Source organism: Nyctereutes procyonoides, unplaced genomic scaffold (genome assembly GCF_905146905.1).
Source record: "Nyctereutes procyonoides isolate TBG_1078 unplaced genomic scaffold, NYPRO_anot_genome, whole genome shotgun sequence".
Lineage (NCBI taxonomy): Eukaryota > Metazoa > Chordata > Mammalia > Carnivora > Canidae > Nyctereutes > Nyctereutes procyonoides.
The window spans coordinates 79,141,804-79,161,297 of NW_026575146.1; the positions used below are offsets into that span (position 1 = coordinate 79,141,804).

Sequence of the window (19,494 nt, forward strand, 5' to 3'; positions counted from 1 at the left end):
AAGCGCTGGAGGCTCCCGCTAGTAGCGGACCGGGATCCTGGGAACAGTGGGTGCTTAGCAACGGGGGGAGGTGCCCAGTAACGGGCGAGGTGGGGGGGAGGAATTGTGGGTGCCTAGCAACAGAGAGGGAGGCGGTGCCTAGCAACGAGGGGGGCCCCGAGGAGTGGAGAGGTAGCCCCGGAGAATCTGTGGGTGTCTAGCAACGGGGGAGGACGCTAGCAACGGCGGGGAGTGGGACAAGGGGAAAGTGGGTTTTGGGAGGTGCGCAGGAAGAGCTATGGGTTCCTAGCAACCGGAGAGGAAACCAGGAGAAACTGGGGGAACTAGTAGCAGGAAAGGAAGTCTTTGGTGGGTGGGAATCTTAGAGTGGACGCGGAGGAATGTGAGGGCTTAGCGAAGACAAGGGCGAAGCAGGGAGGTCAGTGCCAACTCCTACTCGAGTAATCCCTCCCGTTCTCCCCCAGGCGATGTGGCTGGAGGTGGGGGGCTTACTGCGGGGGACCTGTGGACAGCTGGGCCGGACTGTTGGTCTGCCTTGTGGGGCCCTGGGGCCTGGGCCCCACTGGCGGGTAAGACGGGGAGCGGTCTCCAAGGGGAGGAGGCTGAGGGAGGTGTTAGGCGGTAAAGTGACAGGGAGGGGCCCCAAAGGGCCAGGCGGATCCTATGTCCTCCACTCCTTACCGATATCCACTTTTCTTGCAGGGGCCATGTGGGGGTTCGCGGGCCCAAATGCTTCATAAGGATGGGCCTGGTAGAGGCCTGGGTGAGGAGGACATTCGCAGGATACGGGAGGCCCGGGTCAGGAAGACATCCCGGCCCCAGGTATCATTGGCTCCCACCCACCCCTCAGACCCTGTCAAGGCAGCTGATCTCCCAAGCTTGGGGAAGGGTATGGGGGCAGGTTGCTCGGACTCCCTGGGCACTATGCTCACCTTCCCAGCCTCAGACCTTCTCCCCATTTCCCAGCTGAGCGACCGCTCTCGAGAACGCAAGGTGCCCGCTTCCCGCATCAGCCGCTTGGCCACCTTTGGGGGTAGGTGTGACTGTGGAAAATTGTGACCTAGATCAGAGGAGGCCACATTTACAGAATAAAGCAAGGGGGGAGAGGGTGAATCAGAGACAGGGGGAGTAGTGAGAGATGGAAAGAGAAGGAAGGCAGAGGCCTACAAAGTGAAGAGAAACAGAGGAAGGAAACATTTTTTGAGCGTTTGGCATGTACAAGGCCCCATGTATACTTGATATCTCTGCACTGAATTAATGAGTGTTAATTTCCACTCTTTATATGAGGAAATGGAGGTGAAGGGAACCAAAGTGACTTGACCCTAAATTATGCAGCAAGATTATTCAAACTTCAGGTCACAGTCTGCATGAAATAATTTAGTGGGTTGGAACCAGCATTAAAAAGAATAGAATGGTGGATGCCTGGGTGGCTGTTGCTTAAGCGACTTCGGCTCAGGTCATGATCTGGGGGGCTCTGGGATTTTTTTTTAATCTTTTTTTTTTTTTTAAGATTTTATTTATTTGACAGAGAAAGAGTATGCACAAGCAGGGGGCAGCAGGCAGAGGGAGAGGGAGAAGCAGGCTCCCCACTGAGCATGGGGCCCAATGGATGCAATGGATGCAGGGCTCCATCCTAGGACCCTGGGATCATGACCTGAGCTGAAGGCAAACGCTTAACCAACTGAGCCACCTAGGCGCCCCTCAAATTAAAAAACTCTTAAGAAGAAGAAGAAGAAAAAGAAGAAGAAGAATGGAAAATATAGGTGCACATGTAAAGGAAATTCTTTTTTTTTTTTTTTAAGATTTCATTCATTTATTCATGAGAGACACAGAGACAGGGGCAGAGACATAGGCAGAGGGAGAAGGAGTCTCCTCACAGGGAGCCCGATTCAAGGCTCGATCCCTGGCCCTGGATCACACGCTGAGCTGAAGGCAGAGACTCAACCATTGAGCCACCCAGGCGTCCCAAGTAAAGGACCTTCTTATTTAATGGCATATGTCTTTAGTATGGATCATGGTTCAAATTTTAAATGTACTGGTTGACAGTATGAAGAGGGAGTTAAATGCACTGGTTAGAGTTTTGATACCAGACTGCTCAGGGTTCAAGGGATGATTCTGCGGCATTCTCACTTCGTGACTCTGGACAAGTTACCTAACTTTCTGAGCCTTGAGATTTCCTTTTCTGTGAGGATAAAATGAGTTAATGCATATAAGTCCCCAGGAATGGATCCAAGCACATAGCAAGCGCTCAGAAAAGGCCAGCTACAATGATTTACAGAGATGGTGATGGTGAAAGAGGCAGAGAGGGGACCCCTGGGTGGCTCGGTTGTTGAACATCTGCCTTCAACTTAGGTCATGATCCCCAAGTCCTGGGATTGAGTCCTGCATCAGGCTCCCAGCGGGGAACCTGCTTCTCCCTCTGCCTATGTCTCTGCCTTTCGCTTTGTGTCTCTCATGAATAAATAAAATCTTTAAAAAAAAAAAAGGGCAGAGAAACTCAAGGTGTCTTTAGGGACAAGGAGAGAAAGGAGGCAGAGGAAAGCAAATCCAGAGAGATAACATCAAAAGGAGGGACACAGAGAAGCCTGAACAGCTGTGCCAGGTGGAGGGAGGGGGAGGGGGAGAGACAGAAAAACCAACTTATATGAGGAGAGGTGGGCCTGAAGAAGATGAACTGTAGACAGAGAAATGGAAGTCATAGGAACACAGAGAGACCCAGGAGGGTCATTTCAGGGCCTTCTTACCCTTGGCTGCGTGCTAAAATCATCTGGGATGCTTAAAATACATACATGAATTCCAAGGCTCATCTCAGGTCACATTAAGGGAAAACTTCAGTGGAGGGGCCTGGGCCTCATATTGACCAAAGTCCCCCGGAGGACTCAGATGTGCAGCCAGGGGTGAGATCCGTCAGTCCAGGAGACAGACGTGGACAGAATGATGGAGAAAGAGGTAGCTGTACCTCCAAGGGAGCCCCAAGCAGGGAGAGAGTAAGAGACTGATAAGAGATAAGCAGAGAGTTGCCAACAGAGAGCTGGTGGTCAGGTTGCTTAGGGAGAAACTGAGAGCAGACGGGGTCGGGGGACAAGGCCCAGGGGTGAGCAGGCAGGCACCCAGGCTCTTGTCTTACTCTGCAGGACTGGCTGTGGGCTTGGGGCTGGGAGTGCTGACTGAGGTGGCCAAGAAGTCCCTGCCAGGAGGACGTCTACCAGCAGGTGAGTGATCCACGCTGCCTGGGTTCAGACCCTGGCCTTGCTGTGTGACTTGGGGCAAGTGGCTTCACCTCTCCGAGCCAAGTTTTCTCCTGAAGAAAATGGCTGATAATGTACCCACCTCTCTGGGTGCCTGGGTGGCACAGTAGTTGAGCGTCTGCCTTTGGCTCAGGGCGTGATCCTGGGGTCCTGGGATTGAGTTCCACATCGAGGTCCCCACAGGGAGCTTGCTTCTCCCTCTGCCTGTCTCTGTCTCTGTCTCTCTCTCTCTTTATCTCTCATGAATAAATAAAATCTTAAAAAAAAAAATGTACCCACTTCTCAAGGTCTTCATGAAGCTGCCAGAAGGGTCATGATGGGCAGAAGCCTATAGTGTGAGAAAAACAATTAGAGTTTGAGTTCCTACAAGTTTTTACAAAAGAAAAAATTAAAATTAAAAGGTGGGTTTAAGTGGAGGATTAGGCTTTAGGTAAAGCCAAACTGGGTCTATACCCAGCTCCAGCTCTGCCACTTCTGTGCTGTGTGGCCCAGGGCCAGGCACTGGACCTCTCTGAATGTCTTACTTCCTCACCTTGAAAATTGAGGCACTGGTAGTTCTTCCTTCTGGGCTAATTGTGGGGATTCAGCCAGAGAATCCACAGAGACACTTGGAACTCTGCCTGGCATAGAGTGAGCCCTAGCTAGATAAAGAGCTAATAAAAATTTTTTTTTAAAGATTTTATTTATTTATTCGAGAGAGAGTGCAAGTAAGAGAGAGCACAAGCAGGGGGGAGGGGCAAAGGGAGAAGCAGACTCCCTGATGAGCAGGGAGCCTGATGCAGGACTCAATCCCAAACCCCAGGATCATGAGCTGAGCAGAGGCTTAACCAACTGAATGACCCAGGCACCCCAAAGAGCTCAATAGATTTTTTATCAAATAAATAAAAGCTTAATAAATGCTATATTGAATAAGCATATAATTTGTATACAGAGCTATACACATATCCTAAGCGTATAGCTTGGTCCATTTTCACAAAGTAGATACATCTGTGTACCCCGATCAAGAAACCCTAAGACAGGGACGCCTGGGTGGTTTAGCAGTTGAGAATCTGCCTTTGGCTCAGGGCGTGATCCCAGGATCCGGGATCGAGTCCTGCATCAGGCTCCCTGTGAGGAGCCTGCTTCTCCTTCTATCTATATCTCTGCTTCTCTCTGTGTGTCTCTCAGGAATAAATAAATAAATAAAATCTTGGGACTCCTGGGTGGCTCAGTGGTTGAGCATCTGCCTTTGGCTCAGGGCATGATCCCGGAGTCCTGGGATCGAGTCCCGCATCCGGCTCTTTGCATGGAGGCTGCTTCTCTTCCCTCTTCCTATGTCTCTGCCTCTCTCTCTGTCTTTCATGAATAAATAAATAAAATCTTAAAAAAAAAAAAAAAAGAAACCTTAAGACAGCAGTTCTCAAACTTTTCAGTCTCCGGATCCCTGCACACCCTTACAACTTAGGAATGGCTAAACAAAATATGTTATATTCACCTGGTGGGATATTATCGAGCTATAAAAGGGAATGAAGTACTGATCCATGCTACAGTGTGGATGAATCTTGAAAACTATCCTAAGTGAAAGAAGCCATACGCAATAAGTCACATATTGTATGATTCCATTCATATGAATGTCCAGAATAAGTAAATGCATAGATACCACAGATTAGTAATTTCTGGGGCCTCGGGTTGAGGTGGTTGGGAGAAATGGGGGATGACTGCTAATAGGTATGGGGTTTCTTTTTGGGCTGTGAAAATGTTCCAAAATTGCTTGTGGTGATAGTTGTACAACTTGAATTATATACCTTAAATGGGTGAATTACATGGTTTGTGAATTCTATCTCAATAAAAAATAGAATAAGGACCCCAAAGAACCTGTTTATGGACTATATTTTGTGGTTATTTTTATGGATATTTACTGCATTAAAGATTAAAATAGAATATTTTTATTTTATTTTTATTTTTTTAAGATTTTATTTATTTATTCATGATAGACATATATATAGAGAGAGGTAGAGACACAGGCAGAGGGAGAAGCAGGCTCCATGCAGGGAACCCGACGTGGAACTTGATCCCAGGTCTCTAGGATTAGGCCCTGGGCCAAAGGCAGGCGCTAAACTGCTGAGCCACCAGGGATCCCAAATAGAATATTTTTAATGTTTCAAGGTGTTATTTAAATTCAGTTAACATATACAGTAATATATTAATTTCAGTAGAAAACAAATTTCTATTTTTTATTTTTTAAAGATTTTATTTATCTTATTTATTTTACTTTTTAATTTATTTATTCATGAGAGACACGGAATGAGAGAGGCAGAGACACAGGCAGAGGGAGAAGAAGCAGGCTCCATGCAGGGAGCCTGATGCAGGACTCGATTCGGGGACTCCAGGATCAAGCCCTGGTCCAAAGGCAGGCGCTAAACTGCTGAGCCACCCAGGGATCCCTATTTATTTATTTATTCATGAGACACAGAGAGAGAGGCAGGCTCCCTGCAGGGAACTGGACTAGACCGGAATCACACCCTGAGCCAAAGGCAGACGTTCAATGGCTGAGCCACCCAGGCATCCCGAAAACAAAATTTTAAAACACAAGGATACACACACAGGTGATTCCATCAGCCGTCAAAGCAATGGCATCATCAGAGGTCATGGAGTTTCTGGAAAACTCCACTAGACATTTATGGGAGAATGAGAGTAAAAAAGGGGCAAATAACATTAATATTATAATGAAAATAATTTTGATCTCACAGAGCTTCCTGAAGGGTCTCAAGGGGACCCTCAGTGTTCCCAGAACCACAGTTTGAGAATGACTGGCCTCATTCTCCAGAAGCTCTGATCTGCCCTGTCTTGGCTACTCATCCCACCAAGGGAAACCATTATCTTGGCTTCAGACCCCCAAGATCAGTTTTGACTGTTTTTCCTCCTTACACCAATGTAACCAGACAGCATAGTCTCATGCATGTCTGGCTGCTTTTGCTCAACATTCTGTTTAAGGGATGCCTCCATGTTGCTGTGCATGGATGTAGGTTGTTCATTCAATGCTGTAGGAGTCACTGTTCCATCCTGCCTTTGTTCATTCTCTTGACAGTCATTTGGGTTATTCCATTTGGGGATAGTTATGAATAGTGCTGCTGTGAACCATCTTGCAATAACTGTCAGTGGACACCCATATGCCATATATACCTAGGAGAGAAATTACATTGGCTGTAGGTGTGTGCTCTCTGGAAGCTTCCCAAAGGGCTTGTGCCATGACTCTCATCGGCAATATGGGTATTAGGCTGCTCTACATCCTTGTCAACACTTAGTATTGTCTGTTTCATCTTAGCCATTATGCAGTGGTGCTATCATGATTTTTTGTGTGATCATAATACTTACGATTATTCTCTCCACCCCAGAGAGCAGCTCCCGGCCAGGCTCCAGCCCTTTCCTGTCAGAGGCCAATGCCGAGCGGATTGTGCAGACCTTGTGTACAGTTCGGGGGGCCGCCCTCAAAGTTGGCCAAATGCTCAGCATCCAGGGTACAGCATGACCCTCAACTCCTGACCCTCGACCTCACTTCTTCCCCACCCCACCCACCCACAGATATCCCACTGGGGCCCCACCTCACCTCCTCCCTCACTATTTCCCTTGTCCCCCTGTCTCCCAAGACAACAGCTTCATCAGCCCTCAGCTACAACGCATCTTTGAGCGGGTCCGCCAGAGTGCCGACTTCATGCCCCGCTGGCAGATGCTGGTGAGTGCCAGGGAAGACTGGTGAGGGAGGCGTGCTCCACCTGCCTGATCCCCCTGTCTGACTCTGAGCCTCAGTTTTCCCATCTGTAAAATGGGGATCACTAAGGCATATATTTCAGAGGATTGTTGAGAGGATTACATGAGAGGATGGTGCACAGTGGTAAGTCCAGCCCCTGGCAGGCTCTGGGCCCTGTCATGGCTACTAAAGAGGCAGGGAAGTACAATGGATAGGGGCCAGACTTTATCAGTTCAAATCCTAGCTCTGCCAGGTACTGCCTGTGTGATCTCAGACCTCTCTGTGCCTCAGTTACCTCATCTGTGAAATGGCCACGGTGATAGTAACACCCACATCATAGGATTGCATAAATTAGTATATGTAAAGCACTTAGAAAGGGCCCCTGACACACCATGACTGACATGCAAGTTCTTGATATTAGTACTAGTTGGTTTTTTTTGTTTGTTTGTTTTTTAAGATTTATTTACTTGAGGGATCCCTGGGTGGTGCAGCGGTTTGGCGCCTGCCTTTGGCCCAGGGCGCGATCCTGGAGCCCAGGATCGAATCCCGCGTCGGGCTCCTGGTGCATGGAGCCTGCTTCTCCCTCTGCCTGTGTCTCTGCCTCTCTCTCTCAATCTGTGACTATCATAAATAAATAAATAAATAAATAATAAATAAATAAATAAATAAATAAGATTTATTTACTTGAGAAAGAGAGCGTGCATGTTAGCGTGGGGAGTGGGGCAGGACCAGAGGAGAGAAAATCTCAAGCAGACTCCATGCTAAGCATGGAGCCTGATATGGGGCTCCATCGTCGGACCCCCAGATCATGACCTGAGCTGAAATCAAGAGTCAGACACCCAACTGACTGAGCCACCCTGGCACCTCAGTACTAGTTTTTTAATTAAAGGAGATTGTATCTGGAAATAGGTTGGCACAGCACCTGGCAATTAGTAACTTCTAATTACTAGGTAAGGGTGTGGAATCCGGATCCAGCTGCCTGCCTACCTTCCTTCTGATCTCTGCTCTGCTCACTTACCATGTGTTCCTGGGTCATTAGTGCCTCTCTCCAAGCCACTCTGGACAGGTCCTGGCCCACAGGAAGCCCTCTGTACATTTTAGTTCTTCTTTATCACATTCACTTCAAGTTGATAATATAATCTAGGAGTATAGCAAAGGATTATATCAGTCTCAAATATACATAATAGCAATCCCCACAATAGCCCACATCGCCTTGGGAGTACAGGCTTAGGCCAGGCCTCCCAATCCACTGGCGCCTGGCTTGTCGCCTTGGCCAAGAAACTTCTGGCAGAGCCTCAGTCTCCTCATCTGTAAAGTTGAATAGTAGCCAGGAGCTTAGCCCAGAGCTCAGCATGTGAAGAAGCACTCAGCACAGGTAGTGAACTCAGCTGCCCGTAATTCCAGTAACGATCATTTCAACCACTATCCCCAGAAAGTTCTTGAAGAGGAGCTCGGCAGGGACTGGCGGGCCAAGGTGGCCTCTTTGGAGGAGGTGCCCTTTGCTGCTGCCTCGATCGGGCAGGTGCACCAGGGCACGCTGAGGGATGGGACGGAGGTGGCCGTGAAGATCCAGGTGAGGGGGGAGGCAGGGCAAGGGCGGGAGTGGGCACCCTGCTATCCCAGCCAAGTGACTTGCACCCCCTGTCCCTTCCTGCTCGCAGTACCCAGGTGTGGCCCAGAGCATCCAGAGTGATATCCAGAACCTGCTGGCGGTGCTCAGGATGAGCGTGGCCCTGCCAGAGGGTGAGGTGCCAGTCAACCCCTGGCTGTGGGAGGGATGCCCCAAAAGGAGAAGGTGGGACTGGACGGAGGGAAAGAGGCCAGCTCGGGGTGGGGGATGCCCATATGTATGAGTGTGGGCGAGTGTGTAAGTCCATGAGTCTGAGACAGAAAGCAGGGGTGCTGTGGCAGGGAGAGCCCAGAGTTTCAATGGGTCAGAAAAAGACAAACTTAGAGATTCTAACAGTCCCAGAGACAGAAGCCCACCCTGAAGTTCAGAAACAGACACACAGGGTGCTCAGAGAGGGATTGGAGGTCTGGAAAAGAGCCACAGAAGCAGGAGGTGGGGGTAAGCGTGACCCCGTGTGTGTGTGTGTGTGTGTGTGTGTGTGTGTGTGTGTGTGTGTGTTAGGTCTGGAAGTAAGATTTTGAGGCCATGAGAACAGTGTGAGAGATGGTGTGTGTGACCATGAATGAGATGCCTGGGGACTGGCATGTGTGCCTGAGAAGGAGACCCCCCCGGAGAGAGACTTCCGGAGAGGCTGCAGCTATATGAAGGACAGAGGGGAGGTGCGTGTGGATGGACAATGTAGTAAAAGGCCTGGAGCAGAGGTGTGAGGACCTGTGACAGACAGACAGGGAGAGACCTGATTAGCAAGAGAAGACATCGCTGAGTGGAAGCCTGGGGGGTGGCTGTCCTATGGGGACAGGCTGTGGCCTTCCCTGGCTGATGCAGCTGCCCCCTCAGGCCTGTTTGCTGAGCAGAGCCTGCAGGCCTTACAGCAGGAGCTGGCTTGGGAGTGTGACTACCGTCGTGAGGCAGCTTGTGCCCAGAACTTCAGGTGAGCTGAGCCCCCTGCAGGCTCCCCCAGGATCCCTCGCTTCGCTCCCAGGAGGAAGGGGAAGTTGAAGGCCTGGCAGCTGAAGGCCTGGGCCGGGGCTGGCAAACTCTTTTTCTCTTCATTTGCTCATCCATCCCTCTGTTTACTCCTGATGTCAGTTATCTTCCGTGTCCTCCGTGAGCTTGGGCCCATCACTTCCTCTCTGTCAGTTTTCTCATCTGTTAAATAGGATGCACAACCACCATGGTCTGGTGGGGGAGATGGATTTGTCAGCAGGTACTTAGTTATGCAGTGAGGTACCCCCACTGTTGGATGGATAAAGCATAAGCAGCGTGACAGTGTCATGAGGGGGAAAGAATGGGGCTCCGGGTCATCCCTTATACACTGTGGGCAGGAGGAGACATTGAGATAAGCATTTTGGAGAACAGTCTGGCCTCATCAAGGCCCAGTATTCACATAAAACCCCATAACCGCCCTCCTTGCAAACAAATGTTCTAGGGACACTTAGGCTGGTATATACATCAGCCTTTTCCAGAATGCTCAGAGCAGCAATCACCCCAAACTGGACACAACCCAAATCTATCAAATTCATCCAGCAACATAAATAAGTTACCGTATATTCACAGCAGACTATCATACAGCAGCGAAAATGCAGGAACTCAGCTATAGAGAACAATCTGGTTGTATCTTAGAAGCATCGTGACATGCAGCAGTTAATTACACCCAGTGAGACCCTCCACGGCATGGCCCACGGGTGTACGGAGCCAAGGTCTATAGATACAGAATGAGAGAAGGGGCAGTAGAAAGCAGTGGTTCAGGGCATGAGCCCTGGACTCAGATGTGGGATCCAGTCCCAGGTCAGCCCTCAATTGGCTGGGTGGCCTGAATCTTCACTCGGGAGAGCATCCTTCTTATATGGGAGTGAGGGGGGAAAAAGGGGGATTGTGTCAATTAAATGCTTGGCACAGAGCCTGGCCCAGGAGGAGCGGTTCAAATATCAGAGATTTTATAAACAAGGACAAAAATATACGCCCCCAGGTGGGACCCTGAAGGGTATGAAGTGGGCTGGGCCAGGGCACTTCTGTGTGGAGTATGGAAGCCCCTTCCAGGATTTCCCAGTGCCCTTAGAATAAAACTCCTATCGTTCCCCAGGCCCTGCCCATCTCCCTGCCCCCTGGCCCCCCCAGCCATCCCACAGCTCCCAACCATGGGTCTTGCTCATATTCTTTGCCTCCCAAATCTCATATTGACACACTTCACTCAATCTATTATTGGTCCATTTGTATATTTGTTAGAATATGGTCTCTGTGTCTAGGGGATGCAGGCTCAGAGCTCATCCACTGCTCTGTCACCCAGCATCATCTAGGACAGAGACACCAAGGAATCAGTATTTTTTTTTAAAGATTTTATTTATTTATTCATGAGACACACACACAGAGGCAGAGACACAGACACAGGCAGAGGGAGAAGCAGGCCCCATGCAGGGAGCCCGATGCGGGACTCGATCCCGGGTCTCCAGGATCCGGCCCTGGGCTGAAGGCAGTGCTAAACCACTGAGCCCCCCGGGCTGCCCCCAAGGAGTCAGTATGTATTAACAGTGTTCAGAGTAATGACTCCAAGGAGTAGCCAAGGAGTATCACTATGGACTTGGAGATTTGTATATCGGCCACTCTGGTTTTGGATGGATTACATAATAAATTGATGAAAAAGTAATGCTCATCAGGCTTAATACATTGAGCTCTATCCTGGGGGCAACCGGAAGTCATAGAAATGTTTCCGGTAGGGAAGTGGTAACTGGGGCTCCAGTAGCACCCACCTTAGGGGTGGGCACAGAGTAGGTTCTAAGGAGATATTTGATGAATGAGGGAATGAATGAATGATTGAAATGTCTGAATTAATGTCAGTCTGGCTAGGTATTGACCATTACTTGGGACAGACATGCACAAGGAGGGAAGGCAAGACCTAGACTTTTCAGAGTACTTCTCAAAGGAAGAGGAGGAGGCCTTGAGCGGGCCACTGAGGCCTGAGGCATGAAGTCCCACCCCTTTTGCCCCAGGCAGTTGTTGGCAAATGACCCCTTCTTCCGGGTGCCTGCTGTGATTAAGGAGCTGTGCACAACTCGGGTGTTGGGCATGGAGCTGGCTGGAGGGGTCCCCTTGGACCAGTGCCAAGGCTTGAGCCAGGACATCCGGAACCAGGTATGGGGTCTCAGGATGGGAGGGCGGGTCTAGTAGGGTGGATAGACCCACAGTCCCTCTCCAGGCCAGAGAGAGCTCTATAGGGGCAGATGACTCTGAAATGTCTGTTACTCCTCCCCACTCCAGATCTGCTTCCAGCTCCTGAGGCTGTGTCTGCGGGAGCTGTTTGAGTTCCGATTCATGCAGACAGACCCCAACTGGGCCAACTTCCTGTATGATGCCTCCAGCCACCAGGTTGGTTCCTTGTGATGTGTATCGTGGTACATAGGCTGCTTTAACAGATAAGTTTCCCATAATTCAGTAGCTCAACACAGTAGTAGTTATAACCCACATAACAGGCTAGAGTGGCTGTCCTCTACATGTGACTCAGGGACCCAGGATCCTTCCCTTCTGTGATTGCACCATCCCCTAGGTCTGTTCTTCCAGTGAAAGGGGGAAGAGAGGTCAAGAGGGTAGCACCCTGTCTAATTGCTTTGGCTAGAAGTGACACATCATTCTGTACTGTTCCATTGATAAGAACTGGTCACAAGGCCTGTCTAGATGCAAGGGATGCTGGAAAATGGAATCTGCTGGGAAATGGGTACCCTAGCGGCACAATTTTTGGAAGGCAGTTAGTCATCACTGCTGCGCTCTGCATTGATTTAACACACCAAGCATCTGCTGCCCCTTGACAGTAATGCCAAGACAACCCTGATCCTCACCTTCTCAGAATTCCCAGTCCAGGAGAGGGATCCATGACCAGATGGTGATGACCAAGTAGTTATAGTACCATGACGGGCAAGCATAGGCCAGAGTGGGCAGTGATTGGGGGGGCATAGGCGGGCTGTGGGGACCCAGGAAACATGCCTGACTCAGCACAGGATAGGTGAAGTCAAGGAAGACTTCTGGAAGAAAGTGCCATTAAAGTTGAAACCAGAAAGATGAGAAGGGGTCAGACACCTGAGCAGGGAAGAATGTCCCCGGCAGAGGGCACAGGGTGGCCAAAGGCCTGGGGTAAGAAAGACTCAGTGAGCCTGGCTGCCAGGTGGCTCTCCAAAGAGGTCTATACCCATTCTGTCCCCAGAAGAATCTTTTGAAAACACAAATCTGGCCAAGCTGTCCCTTCCACAGCTCCCTATGCACCTCAGGAGCAGGTCTGAGTCCTCTGCTGAGCGCAGTGTGGTCTCACTGAGTCTCCAGCCTCAGCCTCTTGCCACCGCCTCCATGCCAAGTACACAGATAGCCTGTGTCCCTGCTGGGCTCACATCACTAGGAAGTATTTTTCTAACTCAGGGTAAGGGGGGTGATTATAGGAGTCCTGACATCAATTTATTGGGTCTCAATGGCATTTTTTGTTTTAAAGCCGTAAAATGGAAGATATCAGTGTGTCACAGATGGGAGGGATCCACATTATTTCGGGACGCTTTTGTTTGACCTTATATTTGCGTGTGGCTGGGCACTGGCACCCAGTTCAATCTGTATTTCTTACTGCAGTATGTGATCAATAGTGTGAACTCCACTGCCCTAGAGAAACTCTTAAACACCTGCCCATTGGGCACTGTTTTAAATAGCAAACAACCAGTGTCCATCGGCCAGATAAACACACTGTGATGTATTCACACGATGAAGTCCTTACACAGCAGTGAAAACATGAATGAGCGAGGGCTGCGCAGAGCAATGGGAATTAATTGCAAAACCATGTCGAGCACAAAAGACTAGCCTAATTGCAAAACCATGTCGAGCACAAAAGACTAGCCATAGGATAACATAAATATCATTTATGTGAAGTTTTATTTTATTTATTATTATTTTTTAATTTATGATAGTCACACAGAGAGAGAGAGAGAGAGAGAGAGAGAGAGAGGCAGAGACACAGGCAGAGGGAGAAGCAGGCTCCATGCACCAGGAGCCCGACGTGGGACTTGATCCCGGGTCTCCAGGATCACGCCCTGGGCCAAAGGCAGGCGCTAAACCGCCGCGCCACCCAGGGATCCCCATTTATGTGAAGTTTTAAAACACACAGAGTATTACTATTTGTTGTTCCCTCAGCACACACGTATGTAGAAAATGTAGAAATGCACACATGGGAATTTCAGGAAATAATACCTGAGTATTGACAATCTCAGGAGAGTGATGACCCTGGAAGAGAGGATGGGGACACTGGGGAGGTTGGATCAGGCCGGGGTCTGTGGGAGGCTCCACTCGGATTGGTCATATTTAAAATTAAGGTGGGTGGTGGGATTTGTGAGTGTTCGTTTTACTTTTCCACATATTTTTTATTATCCTTCAGATTTTTTCTATGCCTAGAACATGCTATTATAAAAATAATTAGGGCCAAACATATAAAAGTCAGGTCCCTTCAGTTTCATGTGGGGGTGGATGGGAAGTGTGGAGACCGGAAGCCAGGAACCCAGGCAGGCAGCCAGGCAGGGACTCTGTCAAGAGAGGTAGGGTGTAGGGATGGACCGGGCATCCTCACCTCAGACCGTGGGGACTGGTGGTGGACTCCCAGCATCCCTTTCACCATCCTTCGTCCCAGGTGACCCTGTTGGACTTTGGTGCAAGCCGGGAATTTGGGACCGAATTCACAGACCATTACATCGAGGTGAGTCCTTCCAACCCTGGGGTGTTTGAAGGGCCTCAACCCTGATACTGAGGTGAGGGTGAGAAGGGGAAATATAGTATCTGGAAGTAAGAGATCATAAATAATAGTAATAGTAATAGCTAATAAATGCAAAGCTCTCGGGACACCTGGGTAGCTCAGCGGTTGAGCATCTGCCTTTGGCTCAGGAGGTGATCCCAGGATTCCGGGATGGAGTCCCACATCAGGCTCCCTGCATGGAGCCTGCTTCTCTTCCTCTGCCTGTGTCTCTGCCTCTCTCTCTGTGTCTCTCATGAATAAATAAATAAAATCTTTTTAAAAAATTAAAAAACAAAAGCTCTCAATATCATGTCAGGTACTCTTCTAGGTGCTATCCATGTGGTAACTGAGCTAAACTATAGAGCAACTCTATGGGGCCAGGACCATTTTTAAGCATTTAAATTAATTAATTAATTAATTAATTTATTTATTTATTTATTTAAGACAGAGAGAGACACGAGTGGAAGGGAAGGAGGGGCAGAGGGAGAAGCAGACTCCCCACTGAGCAGGGACCCCAACTTGGGGCCCAATCCCAGGACCCCAAGATCATGACCTGAGCTGAAGGCAGATGCTTCACCAACTGAGCCACCCAGGTGCCCCAGGTTAGGAACATCTTTGGTGCCATTTTACAGATGAAGTTACTGGAGCTCAGATAAGTTCAGTCACTTGCCCTAGGTCACAGCAGACCTAGGATCCAGACTCAGGGAGCTTAGGTCCAGAAGCCATGCTCCCAAACTCTCACTGGCCCCTGATGGCCCACAGTGGCCATCCTGCCACCTCCCCACACCCCAGGCTGCCCTGGGTGTTTGGCCTTACACTCACATACCTCCCTGGCCAACTGCTCCCTGAGGGGGCAGCTCTCCCCTCAGGAACGTCTGTTACCCGTCCTTCCCACCCACCTGCCTAAGGCATCGCATTAATTTATTGAGTCTGGCTATATGACCTGGGTCGTCTACTCATTTACTCATCACTTCCAGAATTCTCTGACACCCCTCTGTGCCCAGCCCTGTTCTGGGCAGTACCAACCCAGTGAGCAACGCAACCCAGTCTCTGCCTTTACAGATCTTACAGACCAGGACGGGGATAGACAGTAAGGACCCAGAGTGGTCAGGGCTGGATCAGGGAAGCACAGCAGACTGGAAACCCAGAGTTGGAGCCTGAGCCAGCCTAGGGGGTCAGGGAGAGCTTCCTAGAGGAAGAGGTATAGTTGAGACCCAAGGGATGAGGAGACCAATTAGGAAGAGGCAAGGTGGGTATTCCAGACTGATAAACATACAAAGGCCAAGAAGAGAAAAGGGATAGTCCCAGTAGGGCAGCACTTCTTTGTCTATGAGACACCTACCACCCCCACTACCGGCATGGTCCTACTAAATGTGGTCTGGAATCCGGCATAAGATACTGCGTTTCTAACACACTCCAAGGTGATGCCAAAGCTACTGGTACAGGGACCACACTGAGTAGTCGGTCCTAGAGGACCAAAAGGAAATTCATTTCTGACTGGGCCAGCAGGTGAGGGATGGGGCAGGACCCAGCAGCCAAATCACTCTGAGTCTGAAAAGCCATGCTTTGCGCTTTGTACTTTCTCCAGGTGCTGTGAGGACCCACGGGTGGGACAGAGAGATAGACAACTCTCAGGATAGCAAGTAGCCTTTGAGACTGGGGGCTGGGAGCCCAGAGAAGAGAAGAGAAGACAAAGCTCAGGGCTCTGACTTGGGGACTGGGGGATGGTGGGGCCACCCCTGACATAGAGACAGGAAGGAGGAGCTGGCAGCCCCTCTACCCACACACACACATCCGCACAGGCTCCTTGGGCCCTCCCTCCAGGCCACTTGAGGCACAATGCCAGGGCCCTAGTCTCTGGGTAGCTGGAGCATTTTATGTGTCCCTCCCTCCCCAGGCCTATTTGGCATGGCTGTCCTCTGGGCTCCCCAGCCTTTTCCAGTTTAAAAAAGCCCCATCACACCAGTCCCTGAGGACCGCAGGCCTGACAGATGGCCAGACAGGCTCGGGCTGGGGGAGCCGAGACAGACTAGAACTGCCAGATTGAATCCTGTACTCCCCTTCCTCCCAAGAAAGTGGTTAAGGTTTTCATTTCTCGTTTGCCATTCCCCACTCAGCCTTTTTACTTTCCTGTGAAGCAGGGACCTTCCCATCCATCTCCTAATAATTGTAGCTCATCATGGTTATGGCTCTCCCTACATGCAGGCAGATAGCTCCTCCTGCCTCCCTACAGCCATCCAAAAGCAAGAGACTCTCATTACCCCTGCTTCACAGATAAGCAAAGAGGCGGCCCAAGGCAAAGCACCTTACCCAGAATCTCTCAGCCCGCAAGTGGCAGAGCTGGGACAGAGCCCCAGGAGGCTGCCTCTGATTCTATCTGCCCTCAACCTGATTCCTGCTCTCCCTAAACTCACCCGTGGTTGGAGAGGGGCGTCGCTCCACAGCTGATTTGCCAAACAGGTTCACCAAGGGTCTCCTTAATGCCAGACCCTGTGCCACAAGTCCAGCTGGGACTAAGGCCAGTGGGGATCCCTGCTGTCTTGGGGCTCCAAGCCCAGTGTAGGAGACAGATGTCCACCAGGCATTTACAGAGATGCACAGTGGCAACCTTAGATGCAGTTCCGGGCCACGGTCACATTCTTGTCCAGCTGAGTGTTTGGACCACCCACAAATAGCACTTGACATTTATTTTCCTCTGGCTGTTTCACTGTGCTCGTTTCTAGGCAGTCTCTACATTCCAGGCCAGGTGGGCAGAACCCCAGACCACCCTCTTACCTCCCCTCCATACGCCAGGCTCTGCAACAGTCCTGAGGGAGACATAGACAGGGGCAAGGTGGGGAGGGAGAGGCTTTTAGGGGAGAGGGCCTAAGTAGAAGAGAAGGTAGCAAGGGCCAGACCCCTCCTTGAACCCTACTCCCTTAGCCTTTGACCTCTGTCAAACACCCATTTCCCCAGGTGGTGATGGCAGCAGCTAATGGAGACAGAGACCGGGTCCTGAAGAAATCCCGAGACCTTAAATTCCTCACAGGCTTTGAAACCAAGGTTGGAAACACTGCAGGGCTTGTGGGGCTGCTTATTTTTACTGGGGGGCTCCGAGGACTGGAGGGGAGTGGAGACTGCTTGGCTACTGAGAGACCCTGGGGAAATGGGCCCCATTTATCTACTCTAGAGGGAGGGAGTGGGGGACTCCTAGTGGGTACTGGGGGTGGGGAAGTGGAGGCTGTTAGTTCTAGAGAGAGGGTTATTTGTCCACTGGAGGCTCTGAAAGGAAATAAAGGGACATTTTGGGGAGGTCTAGGGGCTCTGAAGAAAGTAGAGGTTGCTTATTACTCCTCAGGGAGCAGGGGGCTTGTGTTTATACTTGAGAGTATGAGGGAAACGAGGGTCCCTCTGGGTTAAGTGGAGGGCTGTACCTCCACACCGCGTGCCTCTTGCTCTGTCCTGTCCATAGGCATTCTCGGATGCCCACGTGGAGGCAGTGATGATCCTGGGGGAGCCCTTTGCCACCCAGGGCCCCTATGACTTTGGGGCAGGTGACACTGCCCGCCGAGTGCAGGGCCTCATCCCCGTGCTGCTGCAGCATCGGCTGCGCCCACCACCGGAGGAGACCTATGCCCTGCACCGCAAGCTGGCAGGGGCTTTCCTGGCCTGTGCCCGCCTCCGCGCCCACATCGCCTGCCGGGACCTCTTCCAGGACACCTACCACCACTACTGGGCCAGTCGCCAGGCATAGCCACTGCCTGCAGCCTCCAGACCAAAAGAGACATCTGATCAGACCCCTTAGACCACCTCCATCCCCGGATTCCGGCCCCAAAGCCGGCCATCCCCTGCTGGGATGCCTTCTTTCCATTCTCCTGCAGGTCGGGGACCACCCACTTGGGCTTCCCAGTCTTGCCCTAGCTCCCTTCCTGGGGGCTGGGGAACCCTCAGGCTAGGGAACTCCCATATCTTGCTCTTCACACTCCAAAGTGGGCATCCAGGAACTCTGCGCCAGGGATTAACTTATTTTTGCCAACATGAAGAGCCTTAGGTCCCCTGCCCGCTGATGTGCAGATCCAGACTCATCTAGATGTAGAGCCCCTCACCTCTGCCTCAGGTCTCCCAGGGATCTGGCCAATGAAAAGGGAGGGACGGTGGTTGGTGGAGGCAGCCCTCACCTTTGCTGTCCTCAGCCCTCCGCCAGCTGCGTTCTCGCAGTTCTCCGTGGCTCCATCCCTTCTGTGTGTCGGGGAGGGGGTAGGGAGGGTGTTTGAAACTTCAGACGGAATAAAAGCGGCCCTCCCCTTCCCGGCTCCTTTCTCTGCGCTGGTGGGGGGGGGGGGAGCTCTCAGCCTGCCTCCAGGTGCAGATGGCCAGCCCCCTCCCATCCTCTGGTCTGAAAGCCCCAGCCCAGCCTGGGCCATCTGTTGCCGGGAACCTCCTTCTACCCTTTCCCTCCCACCCTCCCGCCCCTCCCGCACGTGCTGACCACCTGCTCGGAGGGCTGTGGCAGCTGAGAAGGTCTGCCCACCCCCCCTCCCAGGCTCCGCGCTCCCTCCCCTCGGCTCCCAGCAACCTCGCCTTTGCTAATGGGCCGTAATGCCCCTGCCAGCTGCTTTGCCAAACCCACAGGACTGAGTGGGAGCGGGGGTGCGGTGGCGGCCAGAACCGCGCCCCGGTCCCAGCTTGGTGCTCCCGCCCCCAAAGCCGAAACGCTCGCGCACTAGGACGCCGGGGTCTCCTCGTTCCCCCTCCCCTTCCTTGCAAAAAGTGCCTCGTCACCGCTTCTGCCCGCCCCCGCTGGGCTGGGAGAAATCGTGGGGTTAGCTGGAAGATTTGGGTATGTGGGGCGGCAAAGAGCTTCCCGAAGCAACTCTTTCACGGACGTGGAACAGAAGGGGGCCTGGGGTCAAGGGTCACCGAGGGGAAGAGAGCCCACGCCTGGATGGGCCTTGGGGAAGGTCTCAGCGAGGCTCACATGCCGGCTCAGCCAGGGACTGGCCAATGGGCGTGGCGGGGCGGTGGCCGCACCAGGGAGGGCGGGGCCGAATCTGCGTGTGGGCGGGGCCGGTGGCCCAGGGGGTGGGGCCTGGGCCGGGCTGGCGCCGGGCCGGGGCGGGGCCTTCTTGCAGATCCCGCAGGCGGCGGGCCAATGGGCGGG

At 51.5% G+C, this 19,494-nt stretch overlaps 1 protein-coding gene across 3 annotated transcripts; it reads left to right on the forward strand.

Moving 5' to 3' along the window:
- On the forward strand, positions 1-18,645 carry COQ8B (coenzyme Q8B). Of its 3 annotated transcripts, none has more exons than XM_055312047.1 (15): positions 1-46; positions 465-569; positions 703-822; positions 967-1,033; positions 3,135-3,212; positions 6,623-6,745; positions 6,875-6,960; positions 8,408-8,548; positions 8,637-8,718; positions 9,443-9,536; positions 11,593-11,734; positions 11,861-11,968; positions 14,253-14,318; positions 17,310-17,396; positions 17,806-18,645. In XM_055312047.1, exons 2-15 carry the CDS (start codon positions 468-470, stop codon positions 18,085-18,087), a joined length of 1,578 nt encoding a protein of 525 aa, XP_055168022.1. In that variant the 5' UTR covers positions 1-46; positions 465-467; the 3' UTR covers positions 18,088-18,645. The 3 variants fall into 3 exon arrangements, with proteins under 3 accessions (XP_055168022.1, XP_055168023.1, XP_055168024.1); XM_055312048.1 differs by having other exon boundaries at positions 33-50; XM_055312049.1 differs by lacking the exons at positions 1-46; positions 465-569 and adding an exon at positions 244-418.
- The last annotated feature ends 849 nt before the right edge of the window (positions 18,646-19,494 follow it).